Source organism: Platichthys flesus, chromosome 18 (genome assembly GCF_949316205.1).
Source record: "Platichthys flesus chromosome 18, fPlaFle2.1, whole genome shotgun sequence".
Lineage (NCBI taxonomy): Eukaryota > Metazoa > Chordata > Actinopteri > Pleuronectiformes > Pleuronectidae > Platichthys > Platichthys flesus.
The window spans coordinates 8,023,269-8,040,811 of record NC_084962.1 but is presented as its reverse complement, the minus strand read 5'-3'; the positions used below and the strand labels follow the sequence as shown (position 1 = coordinate 8,040,811).

General features: G+C 45.1%; 1 protein-coding gene across 2 annotated transcripts in view; it reads left to right on the top strand.

The window, feature by feature from the left end:
- LOC133973546 (kelch-like protein 29) overlaps nucleotides 1-17,543 on the top strand; it is a 232,074-nt gene that overhangs the window by 175,501 nt on the left and 39,030 nt on the right. For both annotated transcript variants that reach the window (XM_062411479.1, XM_062411480.1), the window contains exons 11-12: nucleotides 6,139-6,321; nucleotides 8,922-9,102. In XM_062411479.1, coding sequence (XP_062267463.1) covers nucleotides 6,139-6,321; nucleotides 8,922-9,102 — 364 coding nt within the window. The remainder of the gene's footprint in view (nucleotides 1-6,138; nucleotides 6,322-8,921; nucleotides 9,103-17,543) is intronic.

The window sequence follows — 17,543 nt, the reverse complement described above, 5'->3', positions numbered from 1 at the left end:
GAACAAACCCTGCAAAGTTTGCATCAGGACTATTTCTTCAGCAAAAAGTTGTTCCAGCAAAAGCTGTTTACAGTTTACAGTCAAAGGTATGTAGATCATTCTGAGCGTTGGGGACACGATACTATCAAGTTTTTTAAAAATGAATGTGACATAGCTGCAAGGACCACAAACCAGATTCAATCACTTTCATTGTCATGTCCCTTCTACAGGAGGCTCAGGAGGATTTCCACTTCTTCCCTGAGGCCCAAATAGCCACAGATCAATTAGTGTATTGTAGTGTAAAATGTATTTATTATCACGGTTACTTAACAAAAAGTGACAGTAACCTCTTAGCTTCGGAATGGACAAAGGCCAAAACAACAAACAAACATATCGGTATAGAAGTCAAACATCACAATAATATCTAAATATCAACAAGTTAAATTACAATAACTAAGACCTACCAACCAAAAACAGGGAAAAATGTAGTAAAAACTATATTCATGGAACAAAAGGATGATGATGATGCAGTTTGGGAGAGGAGGAGGATACGAGACGTCTTGCAGCTCCACTGCGACATTCTTTCACGTTGCAGCGGGCCAATCAGCTGTAAGGGCCACCGCTGTCCACCGATCGCATTCTCCTCCTGCCACAGAACTGTTTGCATGCATCACTCAAACGTTTGCTACCACACACAAGCGACCACAGTCATAATGATTGTCAAAACTTGTGAGTCAGTAATTCCAGTCAACTGACACTTGAGGCCATGTTAAATGTTTGTCTCCGCTCCCAAGCTTGACAATCACAGCAGCACAGCTTTGTTGCTAAACAGACGCCCAACAGACACAAACACTCCAAATCATGCTCATACATACACACTGCGCCCTCCCCGGACCAGGACATTATTTTGGAGCCTTTGGCCCCCTGCTCCTCACCATAGCAAATTAACACCCTGGGAGAGAAAATTTAGGATTACAAAAGGAAGAAAAAAAAGTCAAAGATAGAGAGGCAGCAGAGATAAGAGGAAATGGACCAGCAGTGGGATATAAATGACTCTGAGCTGTAAGAGTGCAGGTGTCACTGTGGCCAGAATACGTAGTGAGTTAAAGCTCCAGTTAAACACTGTATAACAGCTACATTTACACATATGTATACAGGTATTCAGTACATTAACATCACACATCTCATCAGACTAGAATAAGTTGTTTTCCAAATTTCATCTGTGATTCATCTGTTTGATATAATGGTAGAGTTAAAACAGAGCTCCTACCCTCATAAGATCTGTGATTGGATGATTTGAGCTCTGTGGACCTTGAGCTGAGATTATTTCCAAAGCCATTTCCAAAGTCAAATATGAACTCTTGAAGATGGACTTTGTGGGGCTGCAAACTAGCGGGTGAATCTCTGCTGCCATGTGAATCACCCAGGCATTGATTTTCCTTGAGCTGGGTTGTAACCTTTGATTCAACTTCAACCCAGAAAACCCTGCAGTGTCCCTTTGACTGGAGCCGACGTATGGCTGGTTAAAGTAAGGGCACGGAGGCTCAAACACCCGGGTGAAATGTGCATGAGGTGAATAACAGGAAGCGGTGAAGGAAGATGAAAAGGAGAATATATATTGGAAAAAACCCAGCAAAGGATCCTGGGGTTTGAGGGAGACAGACTTGCAGAGAAAAAAGAGAGATTGAGCAAAGTCTCCCCCTTGGGTTTCAAAAGAGAGAGAGAGGGAGGTATTAACCACGGGGTAAAAGAGAAGAGGAGTAAGGGAAGCAGGGTCCCAGCATGGGGCAGAGAGCAAGGAGACACATAGCAAGGTGAGATAAGGCCCAGCGTGGCAGCTGGGGGAAGAGGAAACCACATATATCCGTTCTGTCTTCATCTCTCCATCAGTCGCTCCTCTTCCCAAGTGACTGTATATCCGTGCGTGTCGGCATGCGTGTGTGTGTGAGGACCCAGCTATCACAGCGGTAAACGTGGGCAGCGTGGCTCCTGTCACAGACGGGTTTCATTTAGTTGGGAGTTGAGAGGAAGTAACACAAAGAACTGTCAGGGTGTGTGTTTGTGTATGTGCGTATGTACAGCACGTGTTGGTGTGTGTCACAATCCGTGGGCGGGCGTCAGCTTCAATTTGAGATTCCGGCCTTACACATCCCTGTCCGTCAGTCCCAGTCCCAGTTTGCAATGAGTGAATCCTCCTTTAATACTGGGCTGAGTGGGCCCTGTCCAGATGTTGCCCTTGTAGTTTTGCTGGCATCTCTCGCTCTCCTGCAAAGATTTGCTCTGACTGAGCATTTTAATCACTCAAACATCTGTCATCAATATGTTTTTATCAATGTTTTTAATAAATCAAATGGACAAACCCACTGGAGCCTGTCTCACAAAGAACCAGAGAATACAGTATTAGTGGAAGGGATTTATTATTGTTGATGGGGTCCAGAGAGAGATAAGGCAAGTTGTTATTACAGGGTCAGTTCAGGGTCAGTGATTATTCAAAAAGGATAAAAAGAAAAGAAATAAATAGAGCGTAACAGGGTTTTTAGAATAGCTGTGGTCCTGAAGTATATTTCTCTTTCATTTTCTCAATTGATGTTTCAGAAAATCTTGAAAGTTAAACCTGGAGCCAGGTCGACCAGCTACAAGAGAACAAATATTGGAAAATGGAAGAATGGCAAAAGTTAAGACTTATTCCATAATAAAGAAACTATGCATCCCATAAACCATTGCAAGTGATTCCTTTCCAACGACTTCCAGAGCAGATTTTGTATAGAACAACGTTGGAGCGATTCAACCCTTTGGAATCTGATCATAGCCGAAATGATTTTCCTCAGTTTTGGCAAACATTTTCGCTATTACACCTGAGTATTGTCATATATTGCTAATCTTCAAAGGCAGGCGATATAATCAGACGTGTGACTTCTATAGGAGCATGTCGTCTTCCTCTGATGGTTCAAATATTATGGCTGGTAATCAAAACGTCTAATCTGAATATTAATGGGGTTTCTACTTCCAGTACCACACTGTTCACTAGTTCTTGAAAGTACAAATAAAATGTTCATTTTGGAAGCTAAGATTCACAAACAAGACACATCCAGTAGTTTATCTGCTTGTTTCCCTCAGTTGTTATTTTTTGCTTTATATAGATAGGTTCAAAATAAAGCAGAAATCTAAAAAAAGGTCCGCCACAATCAGGAGAAGGAGACATTTTCTCCCTAAATTGTCCTGGGTATAAACTCTGTCAGGAGGAAAAAAAACAAGAGCTGTCAAAAGTTGGTTATTCCTTCATCCCCAACCGGCTTGTCTCCATTCTTCGATCCCTCATCCCTTCATCCCTTCATCCCTCCGCCAAACGTCTAACCTCCGACTGACTGACAGCCGTCCCTGTGAGGCTTCGTTGCCTGAGAGAACTCGCACACACCCACACAACCATCTGATCCGCTGCCCTCTCCTGTTTTGTTGCTTTCTGACAGGCCGGTGTTGGGTTGCGTTGCCTTGTGAATGTGTTCAGGGCTTCGGGGGTCATAGCCGCGCAGCAGCCCTGGCGCCCAGATGTGGATTCTCCCTGACGTGTCTTGTCAGGCGGAAAGCGCAGAGAACCGCCGCACACATGTGCACTAGGTGATAATAAAGACTTGCATGTGCACAGACGCACAATCCTGCGCATTGGAGCGGCATGTTGAATTGCTTAGGTTGGCCTAATTAGACACTGTGAGGGTTCAAGTGTAGTGGAGGAGAAATTGTACACAGAAAAAAACAACTAAAGAAATGACTCTTTTAGTCTGTCGACATGTTGTAGGACTAAAGAGGAAGAAATCAAAGCGGCAGCATCAGGAAGTATTTGTATCCTTACTGTGTTTTAAGTTGAAATTAAATGTCATATTTCTTTTTGACTGAAACTAAACTTGAAACAGTCGAGCATTGATTGACATGCACGACTAGAAGAGAAAATCCCAAAATGGCTCAGACACTTTGAAACTTTGCCAAGTTAATTGAGACAGTCAATAGAAACAGAGTGAAACAGCTAATAGGATGAAAGGCAATTAGATAAGAGATGAAACTTGTAATCCTGCAAAGGAAGCGAAAACAGTCCAACTTTAAAAACCAATAAAGTTCTAAAAACGGTGTGTGATAAAGACAAATGGAGCAGAAATATGTAGAGCAACGCCGAGGAGGAACAATAGTGGAACAAAGTCAGTATAATTAATCTGTGTGTGGAGGTGTGGTTGGAGGCTCATGAGAGGCAAGACAAACAGCCCATTTTCTCTTCATATTTTTTCAAAGAGCCTCCGCTGTAGCGGCGACCGTCCTATAAAACCACACTCCCATTTATTAGCCGCACACCCAAGGTCTGTTAGAGGTCATCAGGGCCGTTAGAATCTTTTTTAGCTGCGCTCCGAGTTCGCACATCTTTCACACATGCTGCCAGAGAGGCGGAACAACTCCTCCGACCTCTGTATTTTGTCATGATTGTCCTTGTGTCAGCCTGTGTACCGGACCACCTTCACCTTCGGACACCGCTGCCGTTACTTTGTTTTCCCCCCAGCTCGACGCAGGGGAAACACATTCTTAAAAACTTGCAGAGGGAAAAGAGCGGGGCTTAAGCTGTCTGCTAAGTCCAAGCTGTATGTCCACGATATGTCTGAGGTAGTGCTTACTGCTCTGTCTGTTTGCTCAGCCTCCGCAAAGCCCATTGTAGTTTTTATTTTTCTCCTATCTCTCTCCTCGTCAACCCTTTTTTATGCTTCACTTGAAAAAGCTCTCTGTTTAACCAGTTTTGATAGAAAGTGAGAGGCTTGAGAAAGTAAAACCCTAACCCGAAAGAAAAAGACAAGGCGCCTCTAGCTATGGACGAGCCCTGAAGGAGCGTGAGTGAGTGGAAGGTTATCGATCAGGGCAGATGAACCAGCGGTTCGTCTCGGTCCGGAGTGTATGAAAATGAGTTATTCCTCCTTTCCCCCTCTCTCCCTCTCTCCCTGTCTCCCTCCTTCTCCTTCTTCCTTTCTCTCATGCCTACTCTCTCTCTCTCCCTCTCTCCCTCTCTCTCTCTTCTCCTCTCTCTCTCTCTCTCTCTCCCTCACTGTCTCTCTCTCTCTCTCTCTGTCTCTCCTCACCTCTCTCTCTCTCTCTCTGTCTCTCTATAGCTCTGTCTCTCTCTCTCTCTGTCTCTCTCTCTCTCTCTCTCTCTCTCTCTCTCTGTCTCTCTCTCTCTCCCTCCCTCCCTCCCCCTCTCTCCTTGGCTCCCTTCCCTGCCTTCTGCTTACAAACACACAGCTCATTTCTGTCTGGCGGCTCGTCGTCCTGCCTGCTCACTGGTGCCTGCTGCTGAAGACTGAGAGGACCTGAGACGTGCACTCGGCAGCCTGCCAACCTGTTTGTGTGTTTTGGATCACTGGTGTCTTTATCCAGAGTTTGTGTGTGTGTGTGTGTGTGTGTGTGTGTGTGTGTGCGTGTGCGGGTGTGCACGTGTGCGTGTGTACATGTCTGAGTGCAAAGATCGGGTGAGGAGTGCTGAACATGTTTCAAGTATCTTCTTAATCACATGAGGCCTCAATAAGTGTGTGTGTGTGTGTGTGAGAGAGACACATCTCCACATATAAATGTACACAAATTGATTCTTGTGTATTGATTTTGTGATTCTCTGAGCAGTGTGTGCTTCACTGTGTGTGTGTGTGTGTGTGTGTGGACAGTGACTGTGTCATGTGTGGGAACATAGACTAACAGAGCCGACTGCAGTCCCATCAGTCCTGGTAATTGAGTTACACTTTGCCATTCACCTTTTTCCTTATTCTTCGCTTTGCATTTCCCGAAAAGCTTACTAACTCAAGGCCTGCTCAATTCAAACCAGCAGACACATAATGTGTGGCTGATTGTGTTCATCGAGGCTCCCGTCTTCAAATGAAGGTGTTTTTATACATCGTTTTATTATTGAATGTATAAATATAATCACATTTCCCTGTTAAAGTCATGTATAAATCTGTAAACAGCGTGCCAGGAGACATTATGCTGCTCGTTACTGCAGCGCTAAGCGTCTCGATGGGTCTTTTTGATTCAGGCTTGTCCCTTATTAACTGGTGGAAACCCTGACAGCCTTCTCTCTTTCCGTCTCTTCATTTCCTTTGTCCACCCCCTGCATCCTCCTCCTCCTGTTTCTTTGTCCTCCAGGTGTAGCCGAGGTGATTGTTTTGGTGGGAGGGCGTCAGGCGATCGGGATGAACCAGCGCTCGCTGACAGCAGTGACCTGTTTTAACCCCCAGAACAGTAAGTGGTACCCGCTGGCTAGCCTGCCTTTCTACGACCGCGAGTTCTTCAGTGTCATCTCAGCGGGGGACAACATCTACCTGTCAGGTGAGTTAAATCGCTCCGCTCCAGCAGCACAAACGTAGATTTAGAGGATCAGTGGAGGAGGACAGTAGATTCCTTCAGTAGAGAACGGTTATCCCTGCATCCAGCAACACTTCATATTACTTCTATCCGTCAATTATCCATACCACTTATCCTCTTGAGGCTCACAGGGGCAGCTGGAGCCAGGCCAGGTTTGACCAAACAACCATTAACACTCACATTAACACCTAAAGTCATTTGAAAGGCTCTCATCAACATAACCCGGCATGTCTTTGGAACGTGTGAGGAAACTGGAGTGCTCTGAGAAAAAATACAGGGAGAACATGCAAAATGGATATTTAAAAAAAAAAGGCATTTTAAAAGCTAAATCCATCCCTTTAGTTCAAACAGAAGTACAGCTCTATACAGTCAGATCAAATACATGACACAAACATGTTGGATTATGGAATCTTTTAAAGAAATGTACTTACTGCACTAAATCAAGCTAGAACTGCACTAAGCCCCACAAGTCCTCTTATGAAACCACATTTTAATTCACTAAATTGAAATAGATTTTTGGACCAAAATGCCTAAACTCACGAATATCACACATCTAAACAGGCCTGTTTTTTTTCATCAAGACTCATAAATTATCCCCTTAGAAATTGTCAATGTTAAAGACGTGACCCATGATCCAGATCTGCACAAAAATGTTTGGGGCACTTTCCTGAGGCAGAGCACAAGTTGGAAAGTAATCCATCCAGTGTTTTTTGCTTGATCTTGCTTTAAAACAAACCTACAAACCAACAAAAATTCCAAACAGATAAAGGTGAAAATCTGGATGAAGTCGACTGAATAAATTTGCCTCAAGAGACATTTGAGCGAAATATTTTAGAAAAAATGGAAATATAGTCATGTTGCATCTACGGTTTCCTAACAACCTGGAGATGAAGATAGTTAGTCATGATGCATTCTGTGGTTCTGGCATCAATAGCAATAGTAGTAGTAGCAAAAGGTCACGAGAAACATGATCAAATACTTTCTGTTGACTTTCTTGTCTCCGACCTCTTTTGTCAAAGTCACTTGCACCATAATGAGGCCCAGGTCTCCAAACTTGACATTTGTGATCTGGTTTTACAGAATCACTCTGTATCAGATATGATTCGGTAAAGTGAAGCTGCCCAGGCTGCAGCCCTCCTCCTGTGACCTTTAACAACTGTTAGTGTTAAAAAGCGTCCTGCCCTCGGGCCTTAGTCATCACCTGAACTGAACGTTTCTCTCTGCCTAAAACAATATACATCACAGTCATTCGTTTATTTGTACAATGTCTCTTCTATTCACCTTCTGTGGTGCATTTTTCTTTAAACGTCTCTGTCTGGCTTCACAGTGTCTGCAGTGTTCTGCAGTGTATTTTGTTCCACAGTCGCACACTGTGCACTCTGTGACTCCCTCTATGAGACACCTTTAAGTTGCTCCTGCAGAGCTAGACAGAATTTCTCCCTCCACGGTCCATTTGTGCGAGAATCCTGCACGGTAATCAGACCTTGACGTGGCACCGCGGCAATGCAACAGGATTTGTCCGGCGTGTACCTTTCCTCTCCCCTTTTTTTTCATATAAATGTAAATTTGTGTTTGGGCATTGGAACAGGTCTGCATGTGTCCGCTGGGAGTCCGGCGGCCGGTGGGGAAATCATAGGTGTTCTGGCGAGCCAATCGACGGGCTCTGGTCAGTAACCTTCCTCCCACTGGGAGCAGGGGCGCCGAGACACAGGCGGGCGTTACATGTCCGGCTGCACAGCTAACAGGGCTGCTTTAAAGAGAGCTCAAACGGGGACACGTTTTGTTGCTTGGCTGGTTCACCTGCAGCAGGGAACAACTTTCTGTCAAAGTTGGCCAAGTCTTTCACTTTTCCCATAAACTTCCAAAAAAGATTTAGGGGTGAAGATTTCGATATTGAAGAGAGGTTTTGCAGAGAGAAATAAAAACAACTTTTAAATCTTTATCCTGTCACTTGATGCCATAAACCACGTGAAAATAGTTTATTGCTCTTCTGTGCCAGATGTTGAACTCAACTTTGAGATGAGGTTTCCTTTTGCACTCTTGTTTATGTTCCAAAATCATGTGGAGAAACAACGACAGAAATTTAAGAAATTCAGTTTCTAACATGAGTAAAGAGTCATGCTTCTTTTCTATGGATGCAAAGAATGAAAGGGCTGAAGACTCCAGAATAAATCTCTCCAGTTGACAACCTGCTATTTTCATTTATTTCTCTTTTAGAGCCAGACGATTTTATTTTTAGAATATAGGACAAGATGTTGAATATCCCAGTTATTGGGAAGCTGAAAAATTAGCCTTCTATTTCACTTTAATATAACATTAACAACAACTTGTCCGAATACATATATATTAGAGTCACTTTATTGGAGCAGGGACTTTTTCATACCTGCAACAATCAGTCATGAACCAGAAAATGTTTTATGAGGATGGTTGAAAAGCAGGTAAAGTTCCTTTGTTTCCCAAAAGGTTCTTGTTTCCCTATTTTCTGCTGTGGAAACGCCCATGTCATCACCTTCCATATTTATTAAAATGAAATATTCACTAACCCTAGTGTCTTTACTCCGCAGGTGGTACGGAGTCGGGTGTGATGGTGGCTGACGTGTGGTGCTACATGTCCCTGTTGGACAACTGGAACCTGGTGTCCCGTATGACTGTGGCTCGCTGCAAACACAACAGCCTGGTGTACGATGGCAAGCTCTACACCATCGGAGGACTGGGCGTATCAGGGAACCTGGACCACGTGGAGAGGTAAGGGGTTCGCGCCAAACAACAAACAACGCCCAGCAGCTCCCAGCAGCTGGCAGCCGCCCCAATCCCATTAACCAGTTCCACAGCCATCTCTGCAAACACGTGGATGCAAAAACAGAAAAAAAAAGTATGCTGGATTGCTGAGCGATCCAAATAAACATGCACTGTGCGCAATGGAACGTGGCAGATAGTGTGGCGTGCAGCGGCGTGGCGCAGCATATTTGCAGAAGTGTTTGTACAGGTTTGTTAGCGTTTACGCCAGAGCCAAGAGGTGCCGAGGAATGGAAACGAGCTGGTGCATATTAAACGGTCACAGCTGTGAGTGTGCGAGAGCGACAGAGCACCTCTTACTTGTTTGCGAGCGGTGCACGAGTGAGAGGCTCTGCTTTCAGGGAGCAGAGTGGTACACTTTGTCTGATTCTATCCACTTGAGCGGCGACACATCATCGACACTTCACTTGAAGGTCGTCCACTGTGGCCTCTTCAGCCTGGTCTTTACTTCTGTGCTCCTCTGCTCCTGCATTCGTTATAAGTCTTCGGCATAAAAACCGTCTGTAGACAGTTCTCTTATGAATGACTAGTGACAAAAATTAGATTTCCCAGATATATAAATTTGATTCAAATCGTTTGACTTTTGCAACACTGCTGCCGCTGTCTTGTGTTCCCCTCCAACCAGGGCTGAGGCCTGGCGTTCAACGGCGGGCCTCCATCCCCCCACCCCCTCCAACACACAGACACCCCCCCCACACACACACCCCCCTGCACGGCAGAGCAAGATTAACCAAAGCAATCAAAAGAACATTACTGACTATATTAGAGCAGGCCGCCGTCGCTCATTACCTAGCAGCTCAATTGATCTCCGAAAGTGTTCGCAATGCACAACAGTCCTCCAAATGAAACAGCCTAATTTGATATTTCCCCGTAATGCTGCCATACAGTGTCGTTATGACAGGGGGTAGACGGAATATTTTCCCCGTAATGGAAACGCATTTGATTCCTCTGTCTCCGAGCTGCTTAATTTGAGAGCAGCAGGCACATCTAGGGCATTCCCCGGCTCCGAAGAAATCAGTGTGTTGCTCCGCCTGTGCCCATGTGTCCATTTCTTTGTGCCCTGGTGAGGCTTCTCCGAGGCGCCGCGGCAACCGGACGCGATTATCGGCTCTGAAAAACGTTAACCTACTTTCCCGTCTTCCTAAGAAGTGCCCCAGGCCTCCTCTGCCTGGTGTAACGGCCCCAGCGCTGCACTCTCAGAGGTTGCATGGGCAAAGGGAGACACCCACACACCGAAAAGAAATAGCCGGGGTTTGTAACACGGGGGGGTCAAGGTTATTTTCACCGGTCTTATCCTGTAAACGCAAACAGGTCTCTTCATCTGTTTGCGCATGTTGTTTCTAAGCAACCCAGGATTTAATTTAGTCCTCTTCACACACAGTTGTATGGAGCGCGAGTCCTGATTGAGTCACAAGGACTAATGATTCATTAATCTCACAGTAAAATGTTAAAACACATGAGTTTGTGTTTGTTCATAAACGGGCTTCACACTTCCATTGAAAACATGGCATGTATATTTTATCTACACAAAATGAGTTGTGTTGACCTAGTGCCAATGCCTTTAACGGGGATGCACTGTGGATTAGTCAACAGGCAAACATTGAGTGTGGGAGCTGCATGTTCTTTTATAAAGACCAGTGTCTCACTTAAGTGCTGTACTGGTGACAGCTCTTAATGGGGAATAATGGGCAGTGTTATGATGGGACATATTTTGCTTCCTTAGATTGTGTGCTCTTGCATTATGAGTTTAGGTTGGTTTACATTTTCAACAAGAAACGTATTAAATGCTGGAAGCCAACTCTTATATTGCGGTTATATTTTCACTATTGAATAAGCTGAGTATTGCAGCTCTCCCAACTTTCATATATCTGTGTATGTACATATGTATACATGCCTCCACAGAGACAGCTAATATTTGCTTTGTTGAGAGTGTGTCAAGAAAAACGAATGTGTTAGGTTTCTCATAATTTACAATAACGGTTTTGATATTTTGTTTTGAACAGAGTGGTCTACCTCCGACGTGTGTTTGAAAACATGGTGTTCATTTTGAGTGAATGACAATGCGGCCGACTGCTAAGAAAGCACAAACAGCCGCGTTCAAGCAAAACGGCAGATTTACACCTTTGAGTAATAGTCCCACCACTTTTCTCTAAAAGGTCACCACTTTAATGCTGGTGACAACAGAGGCAGGATAATTGGTTGTTTTTGTCCCGGACCTCTAAAAATACATCAGTGAGTCTCAGCCGAACAACAACGTCACACACACACCGTCTCTGCAACCTGAAGGAACACTTCACAGTCATGGCTGGGAAACAAAAAAAACAACAACATTAGTACATCATGAAACAACAGATTTCTCAGTGAACAGTTGATTTCATCAGTATATACAGACTGTTTATGAAGATGACATCACAGCTCACCATAAGCCTGAAAGTCTCCTAGCGGCTGGCTGCAGTAAACATCTTAACCCTCACCTCCTCCATTTTAGTGAAGGGGACATAAAGCAAAATAAAAAGTCCAAATACAAACATTTTTGGGGAGGTTTTTATCTCACTGACATTTTAAGTTTAGAATAAGTGTGGTTGTGGTTGACTGACAGCTGGGATTGCCTTGCTATTGGTTGAGGGTGCCTGTGCGGCTGTGGCTGAGGGGTAGAGTGGTCGTCCTCCAACCAGAACATCGGCGGCTAGGAACCTAGCCTATGCCGAAGTGTCATTTCTTCAGCCCCAAATGGCCCCTCATAGATGTTGAATGCACTAATTGGAAGTCGCTTTGGATGGAAGCTGAGCTAAATGATAAGTAATGTAATGCAATGCGTGATATTGGGATATTGTAGCTTGATTTGAAATTAGCTCATGGTAGCTAATGTTAGCAATTTCAGAAACTCCAGGGAGTCAGTTAGTTATGTTGGACGCCCCTCTATCAAGGCTGCAGGGATAAAGTGGTTTGACAGGAAAGCATGGCATGAAAGTTGACCTTTATTTACATTTGCTTAAAATGAATGCAACTAATTCGAAAACCTCTCCTGCAGGTGTGTGTCTCCGCTCCTCCTCAACACATGTAGTTGAGAAAAATGACAGAAAGGAGTAAGTTTGATAACATAAATCGGTGCCCCCCCCCAAAAGGAATTCAAATCATCTGGAGATTACTCTGAACAATGGGCTCGTCCTTAACGACTGGTATTCAGTTTGGAAAAAAGTGGATGCAAAGTGGCTGCTGAAGGAGGAAACACAGCAAGTGTGTTCACTCATCTCCGAGAACATTGCCCATCTTTGTCTGTTCAAAGTCTGTTTCTAACTTGTGTCCCTAATGAAAAACATATATATCAGAAAACGTACTAAATCAAAATAATATTCCACTTCCCAGCTCCAGGCTACGTCTGTGTTTTCTGATGACTTACAGACACACACTGAACCTGATGTGTCACCCCATACAAAACCTTCCTGACTCAGGAGGCAGTCGAGGATATTTCTAAAGAGCTGCATGAAAAGCTGTTGTTCAACCAAAAACTGGTTCTGTTTTCGTACCTTCAAGGGTCACTGTGACCTCTGACTATAGGGCTGCTTTTAAAGTGCACTCCTCTGCCAAGGATGGAGGTTTTGCTCTGTCGCTGCATTGTATAGCTGTGTGCAGCACTATTTGCAGCGTGCTCACTCGTACATTAAGTTGTTGTCGTCCACGTAGACAGTTAGACTTCATGGTTTCAGCTGCAGTTTTGGGCACGTGGCGTGCAAAGCAGTTCAGTCAGGATCGCTTTCGTCAAAGACATCTTCCATTTGCATCTGCATAAGTTACATTTGGTTGTATAGCTCGGATCCGGGACCTCCCTGCCCTTCCACTTGCACATTTGGAAAGCTTAAGACAGGGAGAGCAGCAGCAAGACTCCCAAAGGGAATGGAACAGAGTGGGCATCAACGACAACAGAGATTACACTGAATGAATCAAACATGGTATGGAAAAGGGAGAGCTGGGGTGGAAGTGGGTTGCAGAACGTCTTGCAGAGGAAGCAGCAGGGGTCGACAGGCTGGAGCGGCTGAATGCATGGAAGGGAGCCGAGCCATCAGCTAACATGGTTTAGCTTTGATATCAACTGCTGTAGCTGTCAGGTGAGCTGAGCTGGACTCGCTGGCCTGCCTGAACTGACACTATGCTCATTTTCTGTCACACAAAATCTGTCACCCTTCTGTGTGTGTACCTGTTTACCGAATGTGTTGTGTGTGAGGGGACGTTTGTGCGATTTGCAGCTACTTGTAATTGTGGACAATTGTGAAAGTAACTTTCATCTATTGTCTCACATTGGAGACATAATGTTTTGATGACTGACACCATGACTTATGGACTAAACTGTGTCCAGAGATAAGATATTTTAACCCTGGGAAGGAAACCGTATTGGGGAAGGCTGTGCACCTGAGTGTGGGTGTTTGTTTTGCAGAGGAAGAGCAATTTCAAAGATTAAGGAGGATTTGTGACTCCACAGCAGATTTGTGAACAACAGGCAGCTGGTCTGTCACATCAACTCAAAAGACAGGTGCTGTAAATCATTCACAATCTCGGCGCCTTGGTAAGAGCCTGACAGATAAACTGCAGCAATTCATTTCACGAGAACTATTATCAGCAGTTTATTTAATTCCTCAAATTCATTTTTTTTCCCCAGAACAAGACAAAGCACAGATAAACAGACAGATTAGTGGTTTGAAATGCGAACGCACCGTGACTACTACTTCTGTCTGGAAACTGTCGAGCGGATTTGTACTTTTGAACCTGAATAGCGTATGTTGTCTTTTTTCTTTCTTTTTTTAAAAACTTTGTTTATTGAATTTCACATACATAATTAATAATCATTAATACAATACATGTTATTATCGTTGCCAGTAAACAACAAACCAATGAACAAACAAACAAACAAACATCCTACCTCAGCACACCCCCCCCCCTCTCAGAGTGATCAATTAAAAGCAAAAAAGTAAATAAATAAAACTAAAATGTAAGATAACTTAGACAGAGTACTCCAATCCAATCTAATGCTCAAACTTATTTTTGAATTTTAGATATAAATGGCATCAAATAGCAACTTATTTCCTTACCATTTAGTCTACACAGGAGTGCCTGAAGTTTGCTCCAACATACATTCAAAGCACCTTTTTGACATTCAAATGTCAGATTTTTTTTCTTTATTTGACATTTGAATCTATACACAGATCTCACAGCCAGAAAAGAGAAACTGTTGAAGAGCACTCAAGATCCCTTTCAGGCCGTTTGCGAAGGCGTTTCTGTTTTGATAAACGAGCCCCATTAAGTGCTGATCCTGTATTTTGCTGCTAACCACCAGATTTGGCAGGTGTGGCTGTGCCGTGGGCCAAAATTCCTAATGATAGGCAACCGGTCCGCAGCAGGACTCGACTCTGTCCGGTGGAGATAAGAGAACAGTAACTCAGCCTCTGTTTGTCGCCTCCACATGAGCAGGAAGGGGCTGCCTGGGTGTGACGTGCTGTTGGAATAAAGACACCTAATAGCATTCTGAAATCATTAGTCAGTGCGTGTGAGTGGCTGCCTTGTTTGATATGCAGGTGGCTGCTGGGGAGTGTATCCGAAGGCTGGGGAGTGGCTCCGATCTATGGAACAGCCACAGTCGATTTGCTGCGCTCATACAGTGATTGATGCAGAGATTGTTTACACGCGGCCGATGTTTTTTCCCATTGTGTATGCGTCTGCATTTCTGTGCTCACTTATGTGTTCCTGCTCCTTGAGTGTATGTACATATGTTTGCCTCTGTTCACACACACACACACAAACACACACACACACATTGTGTTTTCTTTGTGCGTCAGCATATATCCGCTGGCCCTGGCCAAGGTCTCTCACCTTCGAGCTCTGGCTGTGGGAATGCCGACCCCTAATTTGCAGTCGTTCCCGCCTCCGCTGCTCCTCATCTCTCCATCCATCTCACCGAGGGTTTCACGCTGCTGACCGTGAAATTCCCCCACATTCACAATTATGACTTCAATCAGCACCATCTCCGAGCCAGGAGGATGCAGCCCGTCTTTGGGAGCGGCAGGAGGTCCAAATAAAGACTCGTAGGACCGAGCAGCCTCCTTCCTCGCTCCTGCTCTCTCCACTAATGAGTGACAGATTTTTTTTAGGGATGGGAGCAGTCGGGTTCAGAAGCCTTTTAACTTGCAATCAGGTACCTTGGGCCCGCATGCTCCTCGGCATGTTGATCCATCAGCAAACCAATATGATTGCCGATATTGAATAATTCATGGGTGTCTAATGATGTGTCAATCACAGATGGTTTTGTTTTATTTAGTGCGCACTATGCACAGGTTTGTGCGTCCTCCAAGCTCTATTGCAAGTTAATATTGCATGAAGACCGTTAGCAACATGACACTGAGTACAGCAGCTAGCTCCTCTCATCGGGGATGTTGCTCTGTACGGTTAACAAGTCTGGAAGAGAGGGGAGCAATTTACGAAGATCATGTTCACTGGCTTGTTCATCTAAAATGAATCTTCCCACAAGCATATAACAACATGTGCCCATAAAATCTTAGGCAAAGGCTCCGCTCTCAATGTGTTGTTTTTTCAGGTTCATTAACCGGCACATGCACTGTTGGTAATGTGTAGGTGTCCTTGATCTGGGTTTTTGTTATCCAGGCATTTTGTCCTATACCAGGATTGTCTATTTGTTTCTATCTCTGAAGGTTGTTGAGTTCCTCTGGTGGTCAGCCTCACTCTGATGTTATCCTTAGCCTAACAAAGCCTTCTATCTACTTCTTGACTTTTGTTCCTACTCAATTAAGTACAGTTATACTTTTGACTGGCGTAATGGGCCATTTGGAGAACGTTGGCTCGGTCTAACGCAGGAGGCAGATCGTGATTCCTCGGCGACCTTGCGGAGGAGCAGCGAACGGCTCGTGGGAGAGATTTAATCAAATCATCCATGACAGAGAACATACAGCGAGATGGAAAATCCAGTGGGAGGTTTCATCATGCCTCACGCTGCCCACAGTTGAAGTCCTCCGTGGGTTGGCCTGCAAAGCGACAAGTCTAGTACTAGTACATCTAGTACTTGATGGCCATGGGTGGTGTGCACACTGGATTGCCAGTCACCCAGAGAAAGGTCCCCTTCTGTGGGGAGGCTGAGGGTGGGAGAGACCCCCACGTCGCTCCCAGAGAAGGAAGAGGCTTATTTCAGCTGCTCTTTGAGTTTCAGCGAGAAACGCCGTTAAGCCAGAAAGTGGAGCTCACTGTCAGTCCAGTCCAATCAGAAATATTCAGCTTACACGTACTGCCACCTCAAACATCGTACTCCCTGTATGCACATGCGTGTAAACACACACGTTGCATGTATGCAGACAGCTCTCTTACACATGCAATGCAATGTCTTGGTGATGGAAGTCCTCCTTTGTCCATCTCAGCTGCCTGCCCAACAGCACTCTCTTTTGGAGACAGTGGGGAAATAATCAATGGGGCGATGATGCTAATAACAACAGAGCGCCCCCGCTGCTCTGCAGCCCCGGGTGTTTTGAGACCCTTCAGCGAAAGAGTTGAGAAAGCGGGGAATGGGGAGCGAAAGAGGAGCATGCTGGGAAGAGTTTAGAAGTGCAGAGCCGACGAGGAGGTAGAAGAGAGGCATGTGTGGAACAGGCAGCCCCCCAGGTGGGCCGATAGGCTCCCTCACAATCAGTCACACTGGAACCAATGGGCTCATGTGAAGACGCCCCTCACTGTTCTCCTCTCGGCCCCTGCAGCCTCTCCACAGCAATAACGAACTGATGAGCTTGCAGTGCATGTCTTTTATATGTCTATGTGTGTGTTGCTGTGTGGATCATCACCACATACTAGGTCAGGGAGCGCCCAGGGCTAGTTTTTGAGGGGGGGCACAGCCAGCCCCTGCTAGCCGTGCAGCATGGCACTATGGATGGGGGACATCGGGCTCCCAGAGCCCCCCTGCCATGCCGGTTCCCCCCTGCTGAGCTAATCCCAGGATTAACCAACTTCACAGCCCTGGCCCCTACTGCGCTGTCAAGGCACCGGTTCACCCTCCAACCCTGTTACCCCCTCTCCCTCCACCCACCATCCCTCCCCCGCAGTCATAATCTCATATACACCCTCATTACCCCTCGATGGAGCCCCACCCCCCCACCCCGCTCCCTTCTCAAACGTCAGGGTTGATTTTCACTTCTTCTGTCTCTGTCTTCCTCACTGCTTTTTCCTGCATCCCGCACAGATCCTGTTTGTTTCACAGCTAAACATTCAGTTTGATAAATGGTAAAACGGTCTGTAATTATATAGCACTTGTTTAGTCTTGATGCCCACCTAAAGCATTTTACAGTTACAAGTTTTTTGGACACAAAATTGGGCAAACTGCAAAAACAATAAAAACCTTAGGC